The following is a 13,004-nucleotide window of genomic DNA, read 5'->3' as shown; positions in this document are numbered from 1 at the left end:
AGTGCTGTTCTCTCAGCCTCTTAGCACACTCTTTATCCTGCACAGCCCACAGCTCCAAGATCTCTGCTCTTTAGCAGTAATGATGTTGCTAATTGGTTGGGGTACACTATTAAACCCTAAAACAGTTACTTTAAACACTTTACTTACAGAAACTGCTCTAAAAGATCAGAGTTGTGTTAATATAGTTGTGTTAGTATAGGGTGCCCACTATCAGCTATTACATCTGACAATAACTTTTGCACCAAGCATCTTATAGAAATGACAGAGCATTCAAAACAAAATTACATTTTTTGTTTGTTTTCTTCCCTGTTCATCCAACCACTATTAATGGATAGAAGCCACAGACTCATTTTGCTTAGGAATAGATCTAAATTATGGCTCATAATAATTCATTATACAAATTACCCGATTCAATCAATTTGCTACTTTCATGGCTAACTCCCAACAATGTAATGGAATAATCCATAACAATATTTAGTGAATCTCGCCTACATTCTCATCATGTTTTCCCTCAGCAATGCAATGTCTTTGTGACTATTTCATAGCTGCTTCATTGAAAATATGCTTTCATCTTCTTCTTAGATGGCTGTCCAGGACTTTGCTATGGAAATGGCAGATGCACCCTTGATCAGAATGGCTGGCATTGCTTGTGCAAAGTTGGCTGGAGCGGACCTGGATGCAATATAATCATGGAGATGCTGTGTGCCGATAACTTGGATAATGATGAAGGTGGGTTACGCAGCAGTGGCATTTTATTTTATTCAGAATCAGATTGTCCTGCTAAGATAAGTTAGCAGTCCCTGGTGGGCAGTATAGTTTGCACTGACATGCTGCTGTGACCAATTACTCAGCAGCCAGCAAGCTGTAGTGGATGCATATGTATGTCGCAATTTAATGTTTGACTATTCACTCCCTCCTGCATGAGCTACAAATAAGAAATGAGTTTTTACATGCAGCCACAGGACAGACTGCCATTCTGTTCTTACATGTCACTAAAAAACAGTGTTCATGAATAATGAACTGATATGCAGCAGAGTGATAGCGGGATTAACGCTGTTTTCATATGAAAACGTTAATAGCCAAAGACCTTAAAGCACAGAGCTTTTGGTGGTTATTTTTGTTAAGCTCAGTGAAATGAATTCTGAATTCCCTTTAATATATGCAAGACCCTCTTTAATATGCATATTGTTCAGCACTGGTATTCACTGAGTAACATTGGCGGTGAGATGGATACTACTGATTTGCTTAGCCATCTGAGAGATGCTGATCTCCTTTGTGCCACTGGCCTTGTCAGTAATAGAAAAACTAATATGGCAGCACCAAGCACAGAGAAATACAAGAAAAATGTGTTAAGTGCACACTGGAGACTCTTGATCTTAGAAAGCTTTACGATGGGGGACATTTATTAATGTTCGAATTGGGATTCCTGGCAATTTACTGGCATTTTCCTAGCAGCTTGAATTTTGTCACTCGCTAACATTTTCCTGACGTTCTGGAATACCGTTAATAATATTGCTCATTTATCAAAGCATTCCCCACTTTCGCCAACAGACGTTTTTTTGTACGAAAGTGTTGTGCAGCTTTGTGCAGATGGATTTCATTGCTTTCTATGTCCAAAGATTCTTAAATTAGAAAACAACATCTCTTTTTTTTCCAGCAGTCCCAATCATCATCATTAAAAAAAAAAATCTTTGGTAAATTATCTGTTTGGTTTGTGTCCCTCTGTGTTATAGATTATGTGGTCAATCGGATACTGGCTTTATTCCGGCTTTATTCCGGCTTTATTAGACTTGGTGGTGGGAAAAATCTGCCTTCTATAAACAAACATTACAGAATAACTTATACATAGGTTAGGGCCCAAATAATGAGTTGCCATGCTGACTCCATTTTATCTATAAATCCAAAAAGTCATAACAAAGGGGTAAAGGGAAGGGTTTACTGGTAATCAAATGATCTACCTCGCAAGGATCAAACATAGTGTAGCTTCAGCTTTCCTGTGCGCCCTGTTTAGCTCAATAAATAACAAAAATCATTCATTGAACTCATGTTGAATATGTTCACATACAGTCTAAGGTTTTCTTATAATAGTAAATACAGTAGATGGAATCCCCTCAAAAATATGGGTCCCAAAAAAAAAAAATCGCAGGACTATGCTGTTTATCTTTAGGAAGGTATAGTCTTGCTAATTTTGCAATAACAATTTACAAAAATAAAGACATTTTCTGTAGAATGTATATATTTCTGTTACTGGGTAAAAAATATTGTCTTGAACTGTTAAAATTATCTTTCAAAATGTGCTAAATGAAGAAACACCTCTTTATTATTTATTATTCAGTGTGTTATCGGGTAGCAACAAAGTGTTTCTTTGTTCACATGTTACATCCTTTTAGCACTTCATTGTTATTCAGTTCAGTTGCATTTTTGATCTTTTGTGCATTTAACAGCTTTATTTTTTCTGTATAAATATGGTCCAGTAGCAGAAATGGCTTGTATTCTACAGTCAGCTTTCTGCAAGGAGCACTAGTAGTTTTTAAGTGCAAATGTTATCCTCTAATTAATGAACCCAATGTTGCACACACACACATATATAGTGTGATAGAATGACCCAACAAATGAGAGAAAATGTGAGTTTTCCCTTCAAGTTCTCCGTAGTGGGAGATGTAGGCTTTAAGGGAGAGGTTGATAAACAGAGAATGGTTTCTCTGTTTAAAGGGTTGTGCTGTCTGGCCCTGGAAGCTATAGGGTTCTGGATAGATCAAGTGGATCAGGCGATCCATTTCAGTAGTCCAGCTCACCTATTGGAGCTTACTTTCCACAGGAAGGCTGTCCTGTGGAAAAGTATTTAATTGTATAGAAAGGTGTGAGACACTCTCTCAGAGCAGGGCACAGAGCAGGAAGGATACCTGTCTGTGTTTTAGGACTCCAAGAGGGGCTGGGGGGCTTCCTGCCACTGCCAGAAGCAGCAGAAGCCCAGACTTGAGAAAGCTGCCAAGAGACTGAGGATCTAAGGAGCTGAAAGCAAAGCCAGGAGGCCGAGCTAATCCCCCAGAAGTGTTGTGAGTACAGAGGTGACCCCAACATTTGTGTTTTACCACTGGTAGTCCACAAGGGGCCCAGGTTAGTGAGGGAACCCATTTAATGTGTGAAGGTAGCACCCAGAGGACAGGATTTATTTTTATGATTTGTTTTATATGCTGAAATGGGCACCCCTGTGTAAATAAACTGCCTTAAAGCTGGGAAAGTGTCTGTCATGGATCCCGCTAATTTACAATAGATAGAGATAGATAGATAGATAGATAGATAGATATAGATAGATAGATAGATAGATAGATAGATAGATAGGGCAGAATTCAGGGTTTCTAGGTTGTACGTTAGGTTTTATATATATATATATGTATTAAGTCCCTGTGTGTGCGGCACTCTTTCTATTATGTATATATATATATAATTTTGTTGTGAAGTTAAGCATTGTATTTATCGCAGACCTAAGGGCTCAATTACCACAACAGTGCTGCGTACCTAAGTAGAGCTATATAAATAAAAATGTACATACATACATACCTACAATGGGGTTAAGTTGTCAGTGCAAAAAACTGGTGCAAAGTACCCTATTTTGTACACTTCCCATTTTGCCCCAGATGTTTTTTTTGTTGCACTCTAAGCTGCAACTTATTGTTAGCCTAGAATGGAGCCAGGCTGGTAACGCTAATAGAAGATAATGGATTCTGTTGAAAATACTGAATTTGGAGACCCTAATATTTAACATGTAACTGTAACAAACCTTTTAATTTATTAAATGAGTATGTGTCTTTACTCTAAATGACTTCAAGTTCACAAAAAGTAGTGTGCCTGTCACAGTATGTGCAAGTCTCTTATTTTTAGTTTAGGAAATATCAGTATGGAGCTGAAGTTAATGGAAAGTGCGGTTTGGGAATGACGTCAGGCACTAAGAATAGAAGATAATATCAAATAGACTGTGGTCTATCTAGAAGTATTATGCTATGAGCTATTTGTTTCATCCTTGTGGTGAGGGTACAGCATTGTAAAAACAAATAAGCAGTCATGTACAACCCTGGGGGTGGGTGGGTCACAAGTACAAGAGAACTTATTTAAACAGAAGCACCCTATAAACACTCACATTTAATTTGGTGGTGTCTTTTTTCTACATTTTTTGACATTTTTTGTGCATTTAAATAATCCCATTTGCCTTTAACCCAAGTATATTCATTTCTTTTTGTATTATTTTTTAAATTACAGATGGCCTGACAGACTGTGTGGATCCTGACTGTTGCCAACAAGTCAATTGCTTCTCCAGTCCCCTTTGTCAAGGTTCACCTGACCCTCTAGATCTTATTCAGCAAAGTCAGCCTCCATTCTCTCAACATCCCCCAAGACTTTTCTATGATCGGATTAAATTTCTTATTGGCAAGGACAGTACCCATGTGCTGCCTGGGGAAATGACTGTCGACAGCAGGTGTGTATTGTTTTCTTGCTTAATCTGCCTTCCAAGCTCAGAAACATGACTGTACTAATAAAATCAAGTTGTGGTGCAGCATAATTGATATATATGATATCCAGTTCAGGTCACTTGTGGTTGGCTTCCTTCATTGGTGTTTTACAATAAATAGATTTTGAAAATCATATTTTCACAAGGCAGAAAATCTGATGAGATATTCCACTGTAAAAACAAAGGGGTGATATACTGTGTGTCTTAAAAGGTCCTGTGTCTAACATTCTATTGATGGCCCACAGGAGGCCCAGCATGCTTCCTCTGTAATGTCACTGCTAATATTAAGGCATGCTTATCATGATCGGCTGCCTGCAACATTACCCAAAGCAGCTGATCCCTTTTCATTTTGAATCCTTAACCTACAGGCCATAGATCTATATGGCTCCCTGAATAGAGATGAATGTTGCTGGGAATTTGCTGACCCGTCTTTCACATGTGGGTGATTAAACATCATGGAACCGTCATCTCCTTTTATAAGCCTGTGAATCCATTTGGAGTATAATAATATAAATCTCTGAAATATTGCATAGTTAAATATTTAATTTGGGTTGAAAAAAGACCAAAGTCGATTAAATTTAAACCCTTCAAGCAAACCCCAGTACACATATATACACATATTTATACAAACCAATCTATACACTCACATTTATACACTATATATACAAATACCTATATTAACTAACTGTATCTCTTAAGATCTTAATAGCCTATTATGCTTTTTCAAGAAATCTTCCAAGCCCCTCTTAAATGCATTTATTGAATCTGCCATTACAACCACACCCACCAGAGCATTCAACAATCCCACACCCCTTACCATGAAGAACCACCTACACTGCTTCAAATAAAAGTTCCTTAAGTCTAAAGGGGTGAAATTTAGTTTGTTGATCTTTTCTATTGGAAAAAAAGATCCACCACTATCTATTTATAATGTTCTCTAATGTTCTTGTACAGAGTAATTTAGCGAAAATAATCCCAGTTTTGACAGTCTACCCCCTCAATTTAAATCTTCCATCCCCTTTACCAGTTTAGCTGCAGTCTCTGCACTCTCTCCAGCTCATTAATATCCTTCTTAAGGACTGGAGCCCAAAACTGCACTGCATACTCAGGGTGAGGCCTGGTAATTGGTATACACCATATTTATATGCCATGCTATATGCACAAACACACATAAACATATCCAGAGAGAGAGAGAGAAGATTGCCGTATACAAAGAAGAAGATACATTGTGAAATGGAATATTCAATAAGAAAATACATTCACATGCATTAATGTTTAACACACATTCACTGACCCTTTCTGTGTATAATGTAGCTTTTTACATTCCCTTGTACTGGTCTAGAGCTCTCTGGTGTCTTGTGTTTGAAGCAAATAATTAGTCAAAGAACATGTCAACTTCTGAAATGAGCATCACTTACATCTTTACCATGATATGGCCGTAGGCTTTTATACCACTGGGAGGTCTCTGCTATTACATGGTTCACTCATTTTTTACAATACAATGTTCCCATTTAAGAAGAATCCATCAAGTAAGATTTAATATGTGAGGGTGACAATACAGTATTTAAACAGCCTGTACTTCCCCTGCAGTCAGGTAATTAATAAAATACTCAGTTTTTTAAATCATTCCTCCTGGCAATGTTATGCACGCTCATGCAGGTCACCACATCTTCTCAACTGTTCCCACAATTAGATATGCTTGGGTCTTGAAGGCTGTAATGACATCACATGATTCAGTTAGATTAATAGAAAGAAAGGGATGCTAAGCAAGGTGATCTTAAGGAGTTGCTGGGAGCAGTGTCAGTATAGGATGGTAATAGGAATGGTAGCTGGAGGTTAGTTAAGGTGGCCATACATGCTAATATCCTCTCGCTTGGCAAATGGATCTTCTACGAATATCCCCAACCACAGGTGGGTGATATTGGGATAATTTTGGCCCTTGGGCCAAACAATCGAATTAGGACGAGGGGTATAGGCATCCGTCAGTTCGGGGGCCGCATCAACGAGCTGATGCGGTCCCCGATCCGACTAATTTTCAAAGTTGTCCGATCGAGATCTGGCTGATTTCAGGCCAGATGTTGGTCAGGCAGGCCCATCATTAGTGCCCATACATGGGCCGATAAGCTGCCGAATCGGTCTAAAGCACCATATCGGCAGCTAGAATAGGCCCGTGTATGGCCACCTTTACTTCATGCTGAAAGGTGAAATGTAGATATGAACGGGGCAGAGAAATACTCAGAGGGTTAAGGATAAAAATACTATACATTCAAAAAGTATTTAAAGATCTAGTAAATTTGGTGATTTTAGCCTGTTATTACTAACTGCACAACTGAGAATTTCTGGGCTAAAATCTGCCCAATATGCACAGTAACAGGAATAGTCAGTATCAGACATTATTGGCATTTTTTCTGCCAGCGTTTTTCTGTCCATTCAACCTCTGGAACAACAAATTGCCAAGTATGTTAAAGAAGAAGGGTTGTGCCCTTGCAGCTCATCGGTCAAGTAGCAAATAAGGTATTCCATGAGGTGTTGTGCTTTATCTCTCCTTGAATGAATGATACAATAAATAATTTATGCATTCATTTTATTAAAATGCAATATAGTAATCCAATATATTAAAATAGTATATCATGTATCCCGAACTTGCATACAAGACAGTTTATCTCTCCTTAAATGAAAGATAAACAGTTTCTGCATTAATGTTGTTAAAATGAATTATATACAAAAAACCCTGTGTGAAGGATGGACATTATGTATAATGAACTTGCATAGGTTTTAATTTATGTATAAGAAGATATTAAAAACACTTTGGAGGAGATGCAGTAACAGGTGCAAAGTTCTAGTTATCCATAGCAACCAATCAGCAGGTAGATTTACCAACCTGCTGCTTCAATACAAACATTTGGCTGGTTGCTATGGGTTACGAGACTGAAAAATTACTTCTGTAATTTTATTACTGGCCTAATACAAACTTTAAAGTTTATGCCAATTGCCAGTTATTTTCAGCTGAATATTGAATGTCGATGTTTAAGAGCTGAATGCTAGTCCAGTATGCATATGAAATATACAGAGCCATAATATGTGATAAATGGTTAGTAATAACCTTTGGGATCTTTCTTGAATTGAATTAATAGGCTATGGCAATATTGTATGAGGTTTAACTGGTGCTCCCTGCCTTAAAAAGAAAATCAAAACCGTTTATTAATGGGATTCTGTCATGATTTTTATGGTGTAATTTTTATTTCTAAATGACGCTGTTTACATAGCAAATAATTCACTCTACCATTTAAAATTTTATTTTAGAACCAACAAATGTATTTTTTTTAGCTGTAATATTGGTGTGTAGGTGCCATCTCAGTGCATTGTGCCTGAGTCTGAGCTTTCAGAAGGAGCCAGCGCTACACATTAGAACTGCTTTCAGATAGCCTATTGTTTCTCCTACTCCCATGTAACTGGAGGAGTCCCAAGCAGGACTTGGATTTCTTACTATTGAGTGCTATTCTTATATCTACTGGGAGCTGCTATCTTGCTACCTTCCCATTGTTCTGCTGATCGGCTACTGGGAGGGGGATGATATAACTCCAACTTGCAAGTAAGCAAATAAAGTGTGACTGAAGTTTATCAGAGCACAGGTCACATGGCTGTGGCACCCTGGGAAATGAAGAATATGGCTAGCACCATGTGAAATTTCAAAATTAAATATTAAAAAATGTGTTTCAGATTTCAATGCAGGATTCTGCTGGAGAAGCTCAATTAACTGATGCATTATGTTAAAAACATGTTTTCCAATAACAGTATTCCTTTAAAGAAAAGTGCTTTATAACAGCCTTACATGTTTCATGCTACATTCACACTTACTATTAATGGCTTGTTTATTAATATGTTTTTATTATGCCTCTTTTGTTATGTACTAATACTAAGGTATATCTAAGGAGTTACAGTATTTACAACCCCAGGGAGGCGCAAAAAGCGCCCCTTACTGTTAATTCTAGGAGCACTTGCGTCACCCTTCATGCTGCGCTCTGCATTGAGTGCCGGATGAGAAACTCAATGCTCAGTGCAAAGAGCTGCGCCATAACTTGCAGCTAAGCCCTGTCAGGTCAGTGTCTTAATCAGGCAAATATCTTCTCTTTAACCCCCTTATCCAATATCAAAATCAGAACTAGATAGATTAAATGTATTATTAAATGTATTCTTTGTATATTGTGTATATAGTGGCCTTAGATGTACTACTCATAGGTGGAATCAGACTGAAATAAAATACTATAGAACCCCCCAATGTGCCATGAACACTACATGTTACCTGCAAGAATGGTAGTTGTTCGCACACTGAATTACAAGATTGATCCCTTTAGCAATTTCTAACTTTTTACTACATAATAGGGTTGATTCACTAAAATGCGATAAAATGAGCGCTATTTATAGCATGCGGTAAAAATTTTATCACGCGATGCTGTTTGCGTTATTTAAGTCGCAAAGACTATTTTCTTGCGGTAATTGACGCAACGCGCGCTAATTAACGCAGCGCGCTACTTGTTGCGTGAGCTTATTAATGCACGTGCGCTACTTATTGTGCGCACGCCATATTAGCCATACACACCATTGCATTCGTAAAACTACTTTTTTGGAAAATGACCATTTCCCTGCAAACTGGAGGCTACATCACTCTAGGGCCAACACAGACTTGAATAAATCACACTGCAAAGTCCATATTGTGTTGCCAAAAGCTCATGAACTGTACTTTTCTATAATTACCGCCTGCCCCAAGTAGGTGTTAATTTTCGCATAGACTAATGCGATATCTAGCGCGTCTAAGTGTTTGTGAATCATACGTTAGTATTATTTCTGTGTGCTAATTAACGAAATGCGATAAAATTAACGCATGCGGTTGCACGCTATTTAACGCACGCGAAATGCGACTTAACGCATGCAATAATACTATAGTGAATTCCAATTTTTTTTTTGCATCTATTTTTATGCAAAAAAGCATGCGATATGCGTTATCGCACTTTAGTGAATCAACCCTAATGTGTATCTGTATATTTCATATGCATACCTTCATAACAGTCAGCACACGAACAATAACATCCAATAATCAGCTGAAAATCACTGGTGATTGGTGTAACTTTTACTTTTTATATAAGGGCAGTAATGAAATAACAGAAGTAACATTTTTCACTCTCGTAACCTATAGCAACTAGCCAAATGTTTGCTTTCAAGCAGCAGGCTGGAAAATGCTACCTGCTGATTGGTTGCTATGGGTTACTAGAACTTTGTACCTGTTACTGCATTCCCTCCAAAGTTTTCTTTAATCTTGAATACAAATTAAAACCTACCATCTCGCATGCAAGTTCATGATACATGATATCCATCATTTACACAAGACTGATATATTTCATTTCAATAAAATGAATGTAGAAGTTCATCGTCTCATTCATTCAAGGAGAGCTAAATCAGGAAATATGTAGAAGCCACAGCTCCTATAAACGCATTCACTTATTCACTACTTGACCCATGGGCTTCAAGTCCTACACATCCCATCTTCTCTACCTTACTTGGCAATGTCTTGTTCCAGTGAATTGAGTTCCATGAATCTGAGTGGCTTGTATTGCTTCTGTTTATGTTATGCCCTTCCATTGGTGTGTACAATGTCAAGCTTGTTTTAATGCACAACAGTGAGTTGCAAGTAATGATCCAAAGAAAGAAGTCATTAAACAAGTGCAGCAAAGTGTTTCTATGAATCACTTATAACCAGGCAAACAAAATGATGTATTTACATGAAATCAAATGATATATAAGCTTTTTATCTAGTTCTGTGCAGTACTCTATTTAACCAGGCAAATATAAATGGATTTAATTGTCAACCATTCTACATAGAAAACTGAGAAACCATCAATAGCAGTGGAAATGCTGTTCCTAGCATGCAAATAAATATATTTACAGTACAATAAATGGACAAAATCATAATGCAAATGAGAGTAGAATAAATGCATTCCCCAGTTTCTCTAAGTGTCACAAGTCGGGCTTTGGATATAAAATATGAGATTGAAAGAAAAGTCAGTGTTCAGAAGATATGAATGATGGAGAATAAAATAAATGCATCAAGGGGCTTCAAGATAGCGCTAAGAATAATGACGGCTGTGATGGATTTATCACAAGGACTCAGGTAACGGTTTTGTACTAAACGAGGAATATTAGAGAGCAAAATTAAGTCAGGTTAAAAGCACGGAGAGAAATAAGTAAAGGAGGGCATTGGATAATAGATAGCTTCTTTTTATCTGTCCAGGATACGTCTTCTAGGTTAAAAGGTTGGCATGTATTTTCACATCCATGGTGCTCTATTTTATATGACACAAGAATAATAAATAGGAACATGTACAGAGAAATCCATCTAAAAACCTATCAAGATGATTATTTCCCTTTTTCCCGGTGGTCTTTTAGATTATGAAATGTCAGAATGAGTAAAAAATCTAATGTAATAGATTTAAAAAAAGAACAACACACTGGCCAACATGAAACCGGCTTAGCTCTAGTGAACCAGCTGCTGGAAAAGTCATACAATTCCATTTGGAAAAAAATGATGGTGTAGAGATATGTTTTCTTATCATATCTTCCACATAATGGAATAATCATCACCCGATAGTGTGACATTTTAAATAGGTCTTCTCTCTCTTGAGATGTGCGACAAAAGGACTGATAGCATTCATGGAAATCAGCTATACAGTAAGGGCACCTAATGCATTTTTAACTTATATGACAAATAATCCCCCCAAATAATTGTGACTTTTTTTTATAGTATTGACTACTTGAAGTCACTTAGGTATGTTCATAAAGATGGTTCAAACCAGAATACACATATACATGCCACAAATACATGCATAGCACTATCCCTGCACATACAGTAGAGCCTTGTGGTTTTCACTAGCCATAGGGCAATAGGGATTAGGAAAATGGCTGTGGAGCTTGTGCCATTATCTTTGTTTTACTTTTGTATCACCACAGTTTGAAATAATATCTGTGATATACAGTATGAATATATAGAGAATGTTTTGGCCAGTTCCCTGTTGACTACAACTTCTAATTGAGCATTTTGCATGATATACCATCTGGTTTGGATGTGGTAGTAGCTCTAAGGTTTCTCTATGTCATTAGGCCCTAGTGCACTAAATTTGGAACCGGAAGCAAGAGCAAGATAGAAGCAAAGAGTAAAACTATAAGGAAGTGCATGGAGGACATGTTGACACAAGTACCTTTTAATCAATGGGATTTTCCACTTGACAGTCAATTTAGCAGCCCAGAAACTATGCTTCAGTCATCATTTTTATTGCTATTCCAGTTCTGAAATAGAATTGAAAGTTGTGCAGTTTGTATAGGATATAAATAGACTAATGCTGGGCACCAGGACCAGAAATAAGGGAAGGCAGATGAGGCACGTGCCTAGGGCACAACAGTTGGGGGGAGCTAGGCATGCACCTCAACCGTTGGCTACCCCTAGTCCAGGCTCTTGTTCCCCTACCGCCTGCACATCGTTTACCTCCCCCCACCATCTTTAACGCATGAATAGGGAAATGGAAGTTGGACAGGTGGCTGAGTTGCCTAAGAAACAGTGAGCATCTGTGGCATATTGAGCAATGTTGAACAAAATGCTGGTTATATGTACATGAATACTATGGACGCTTTAGAGGATTCTGTCACAGGAAAACATGTTTTGTTTTTAAATTGTCAATTAATGTCAGATTTCAAAATTAAATATACGAAAATCCGTTTGCTCTTTTAAAAAACATTTTTCAGTGCAGTTGTTAGTTCCCCAGGTGCCCTCAGCTGTGTGACTTGTAAACTTCAGTCCCTCTTTAATGCTGAGCTGCAAGTTAGAGTGAAATCACCCCCCCTCCGCCAGCAGCCAATCAGCCAGACCAATGGAAAGGTAGCAAGAGAACAGCTCCCTGACACCAGTATTGCTACAAATGCTCCCATGCCCCACCTAGTGGTAGATATGATAATAGCACTTAATATTACAAATACAAGTCTGGCTCACCCAGTTCATGACTCCTTCAATTAGAATGAGTAAGAGAAACAATAGCTTATCTGAAAGCAGTTCTATTGTGGTAGTGCTGGCTCTTTCGGAAAGTTCAGGATTCCCTGAGATGGCTACCTACACACGAATATTACAACTACAAAAAAATTATTTTTTTTTGTTCAAGGATAAAATTGTAAATGGTAGAATGAATTAATTGCAATGTGAAGAGTATAATTTAGAAATAAAAATTATGACATAATCTCTTTAAAAGGAGGCTCATATAACTCTATTATGAACTGTAAGCTGCTATATAGCCACGGAGATAGCAATGTAATTGAAATAGGGCTAAATGGCACAGGTTACATAGCAGATAACAAGCTCTGTAGAACATTATTGTATTCTACAGCATTTATTAAACTATAGTAGTGTTTCTGAAGCAAACACAACTTTTACCAGTGCAGAGCAACAGTACATTATGTT

General features: G+C 37.6%; 1 protein-coding gene across 2 annotated transcripts in view; it reads left to right on the top strand.

Annotated features, from left to right (window-relative positions):
- Positions 1-13,004, top strand: part of tenm1 (teneurin transmembrane protein 1) — a 373,978-nt gene that overhangs the window by 269,429 nt on the left and 91,545 nt on the right. For both annotated transcript variants that reach the window (XM_031891499.1, XM_031891500.1), the window contains 2 exons: positions 583-729; positions 4,258-4,474. In XM_031891499.1, coding sequence (XP_031747359.1) covers positions 583-729; positions 4,258-4,474 — 364 coding nt within the window. The remainder of the gene's footprint in view (positions 1-582; positions 730-4,257; positions 4,475-13,004) is intronic.

The sequence above is a fragment of the Xenopus tropicalis genome, chromosome 8 (assembly GCF_000004195.4).
Source record: "Xenopus tropicalis strain Nigerian chromosome 8, UCB_Xtro_10.0, whole genome shotgun sequence".
Lineage (NCBI taxonomy): Eukaryota > Metazoa > Chordata > Amphibia > Anura > Pipidae > Xenopus > Xenopus tropicalis.
Note: the sequence above shows the minus strand (reverse complement) of the source record. Positions and strands in the feature narration are given on the sequence as shown.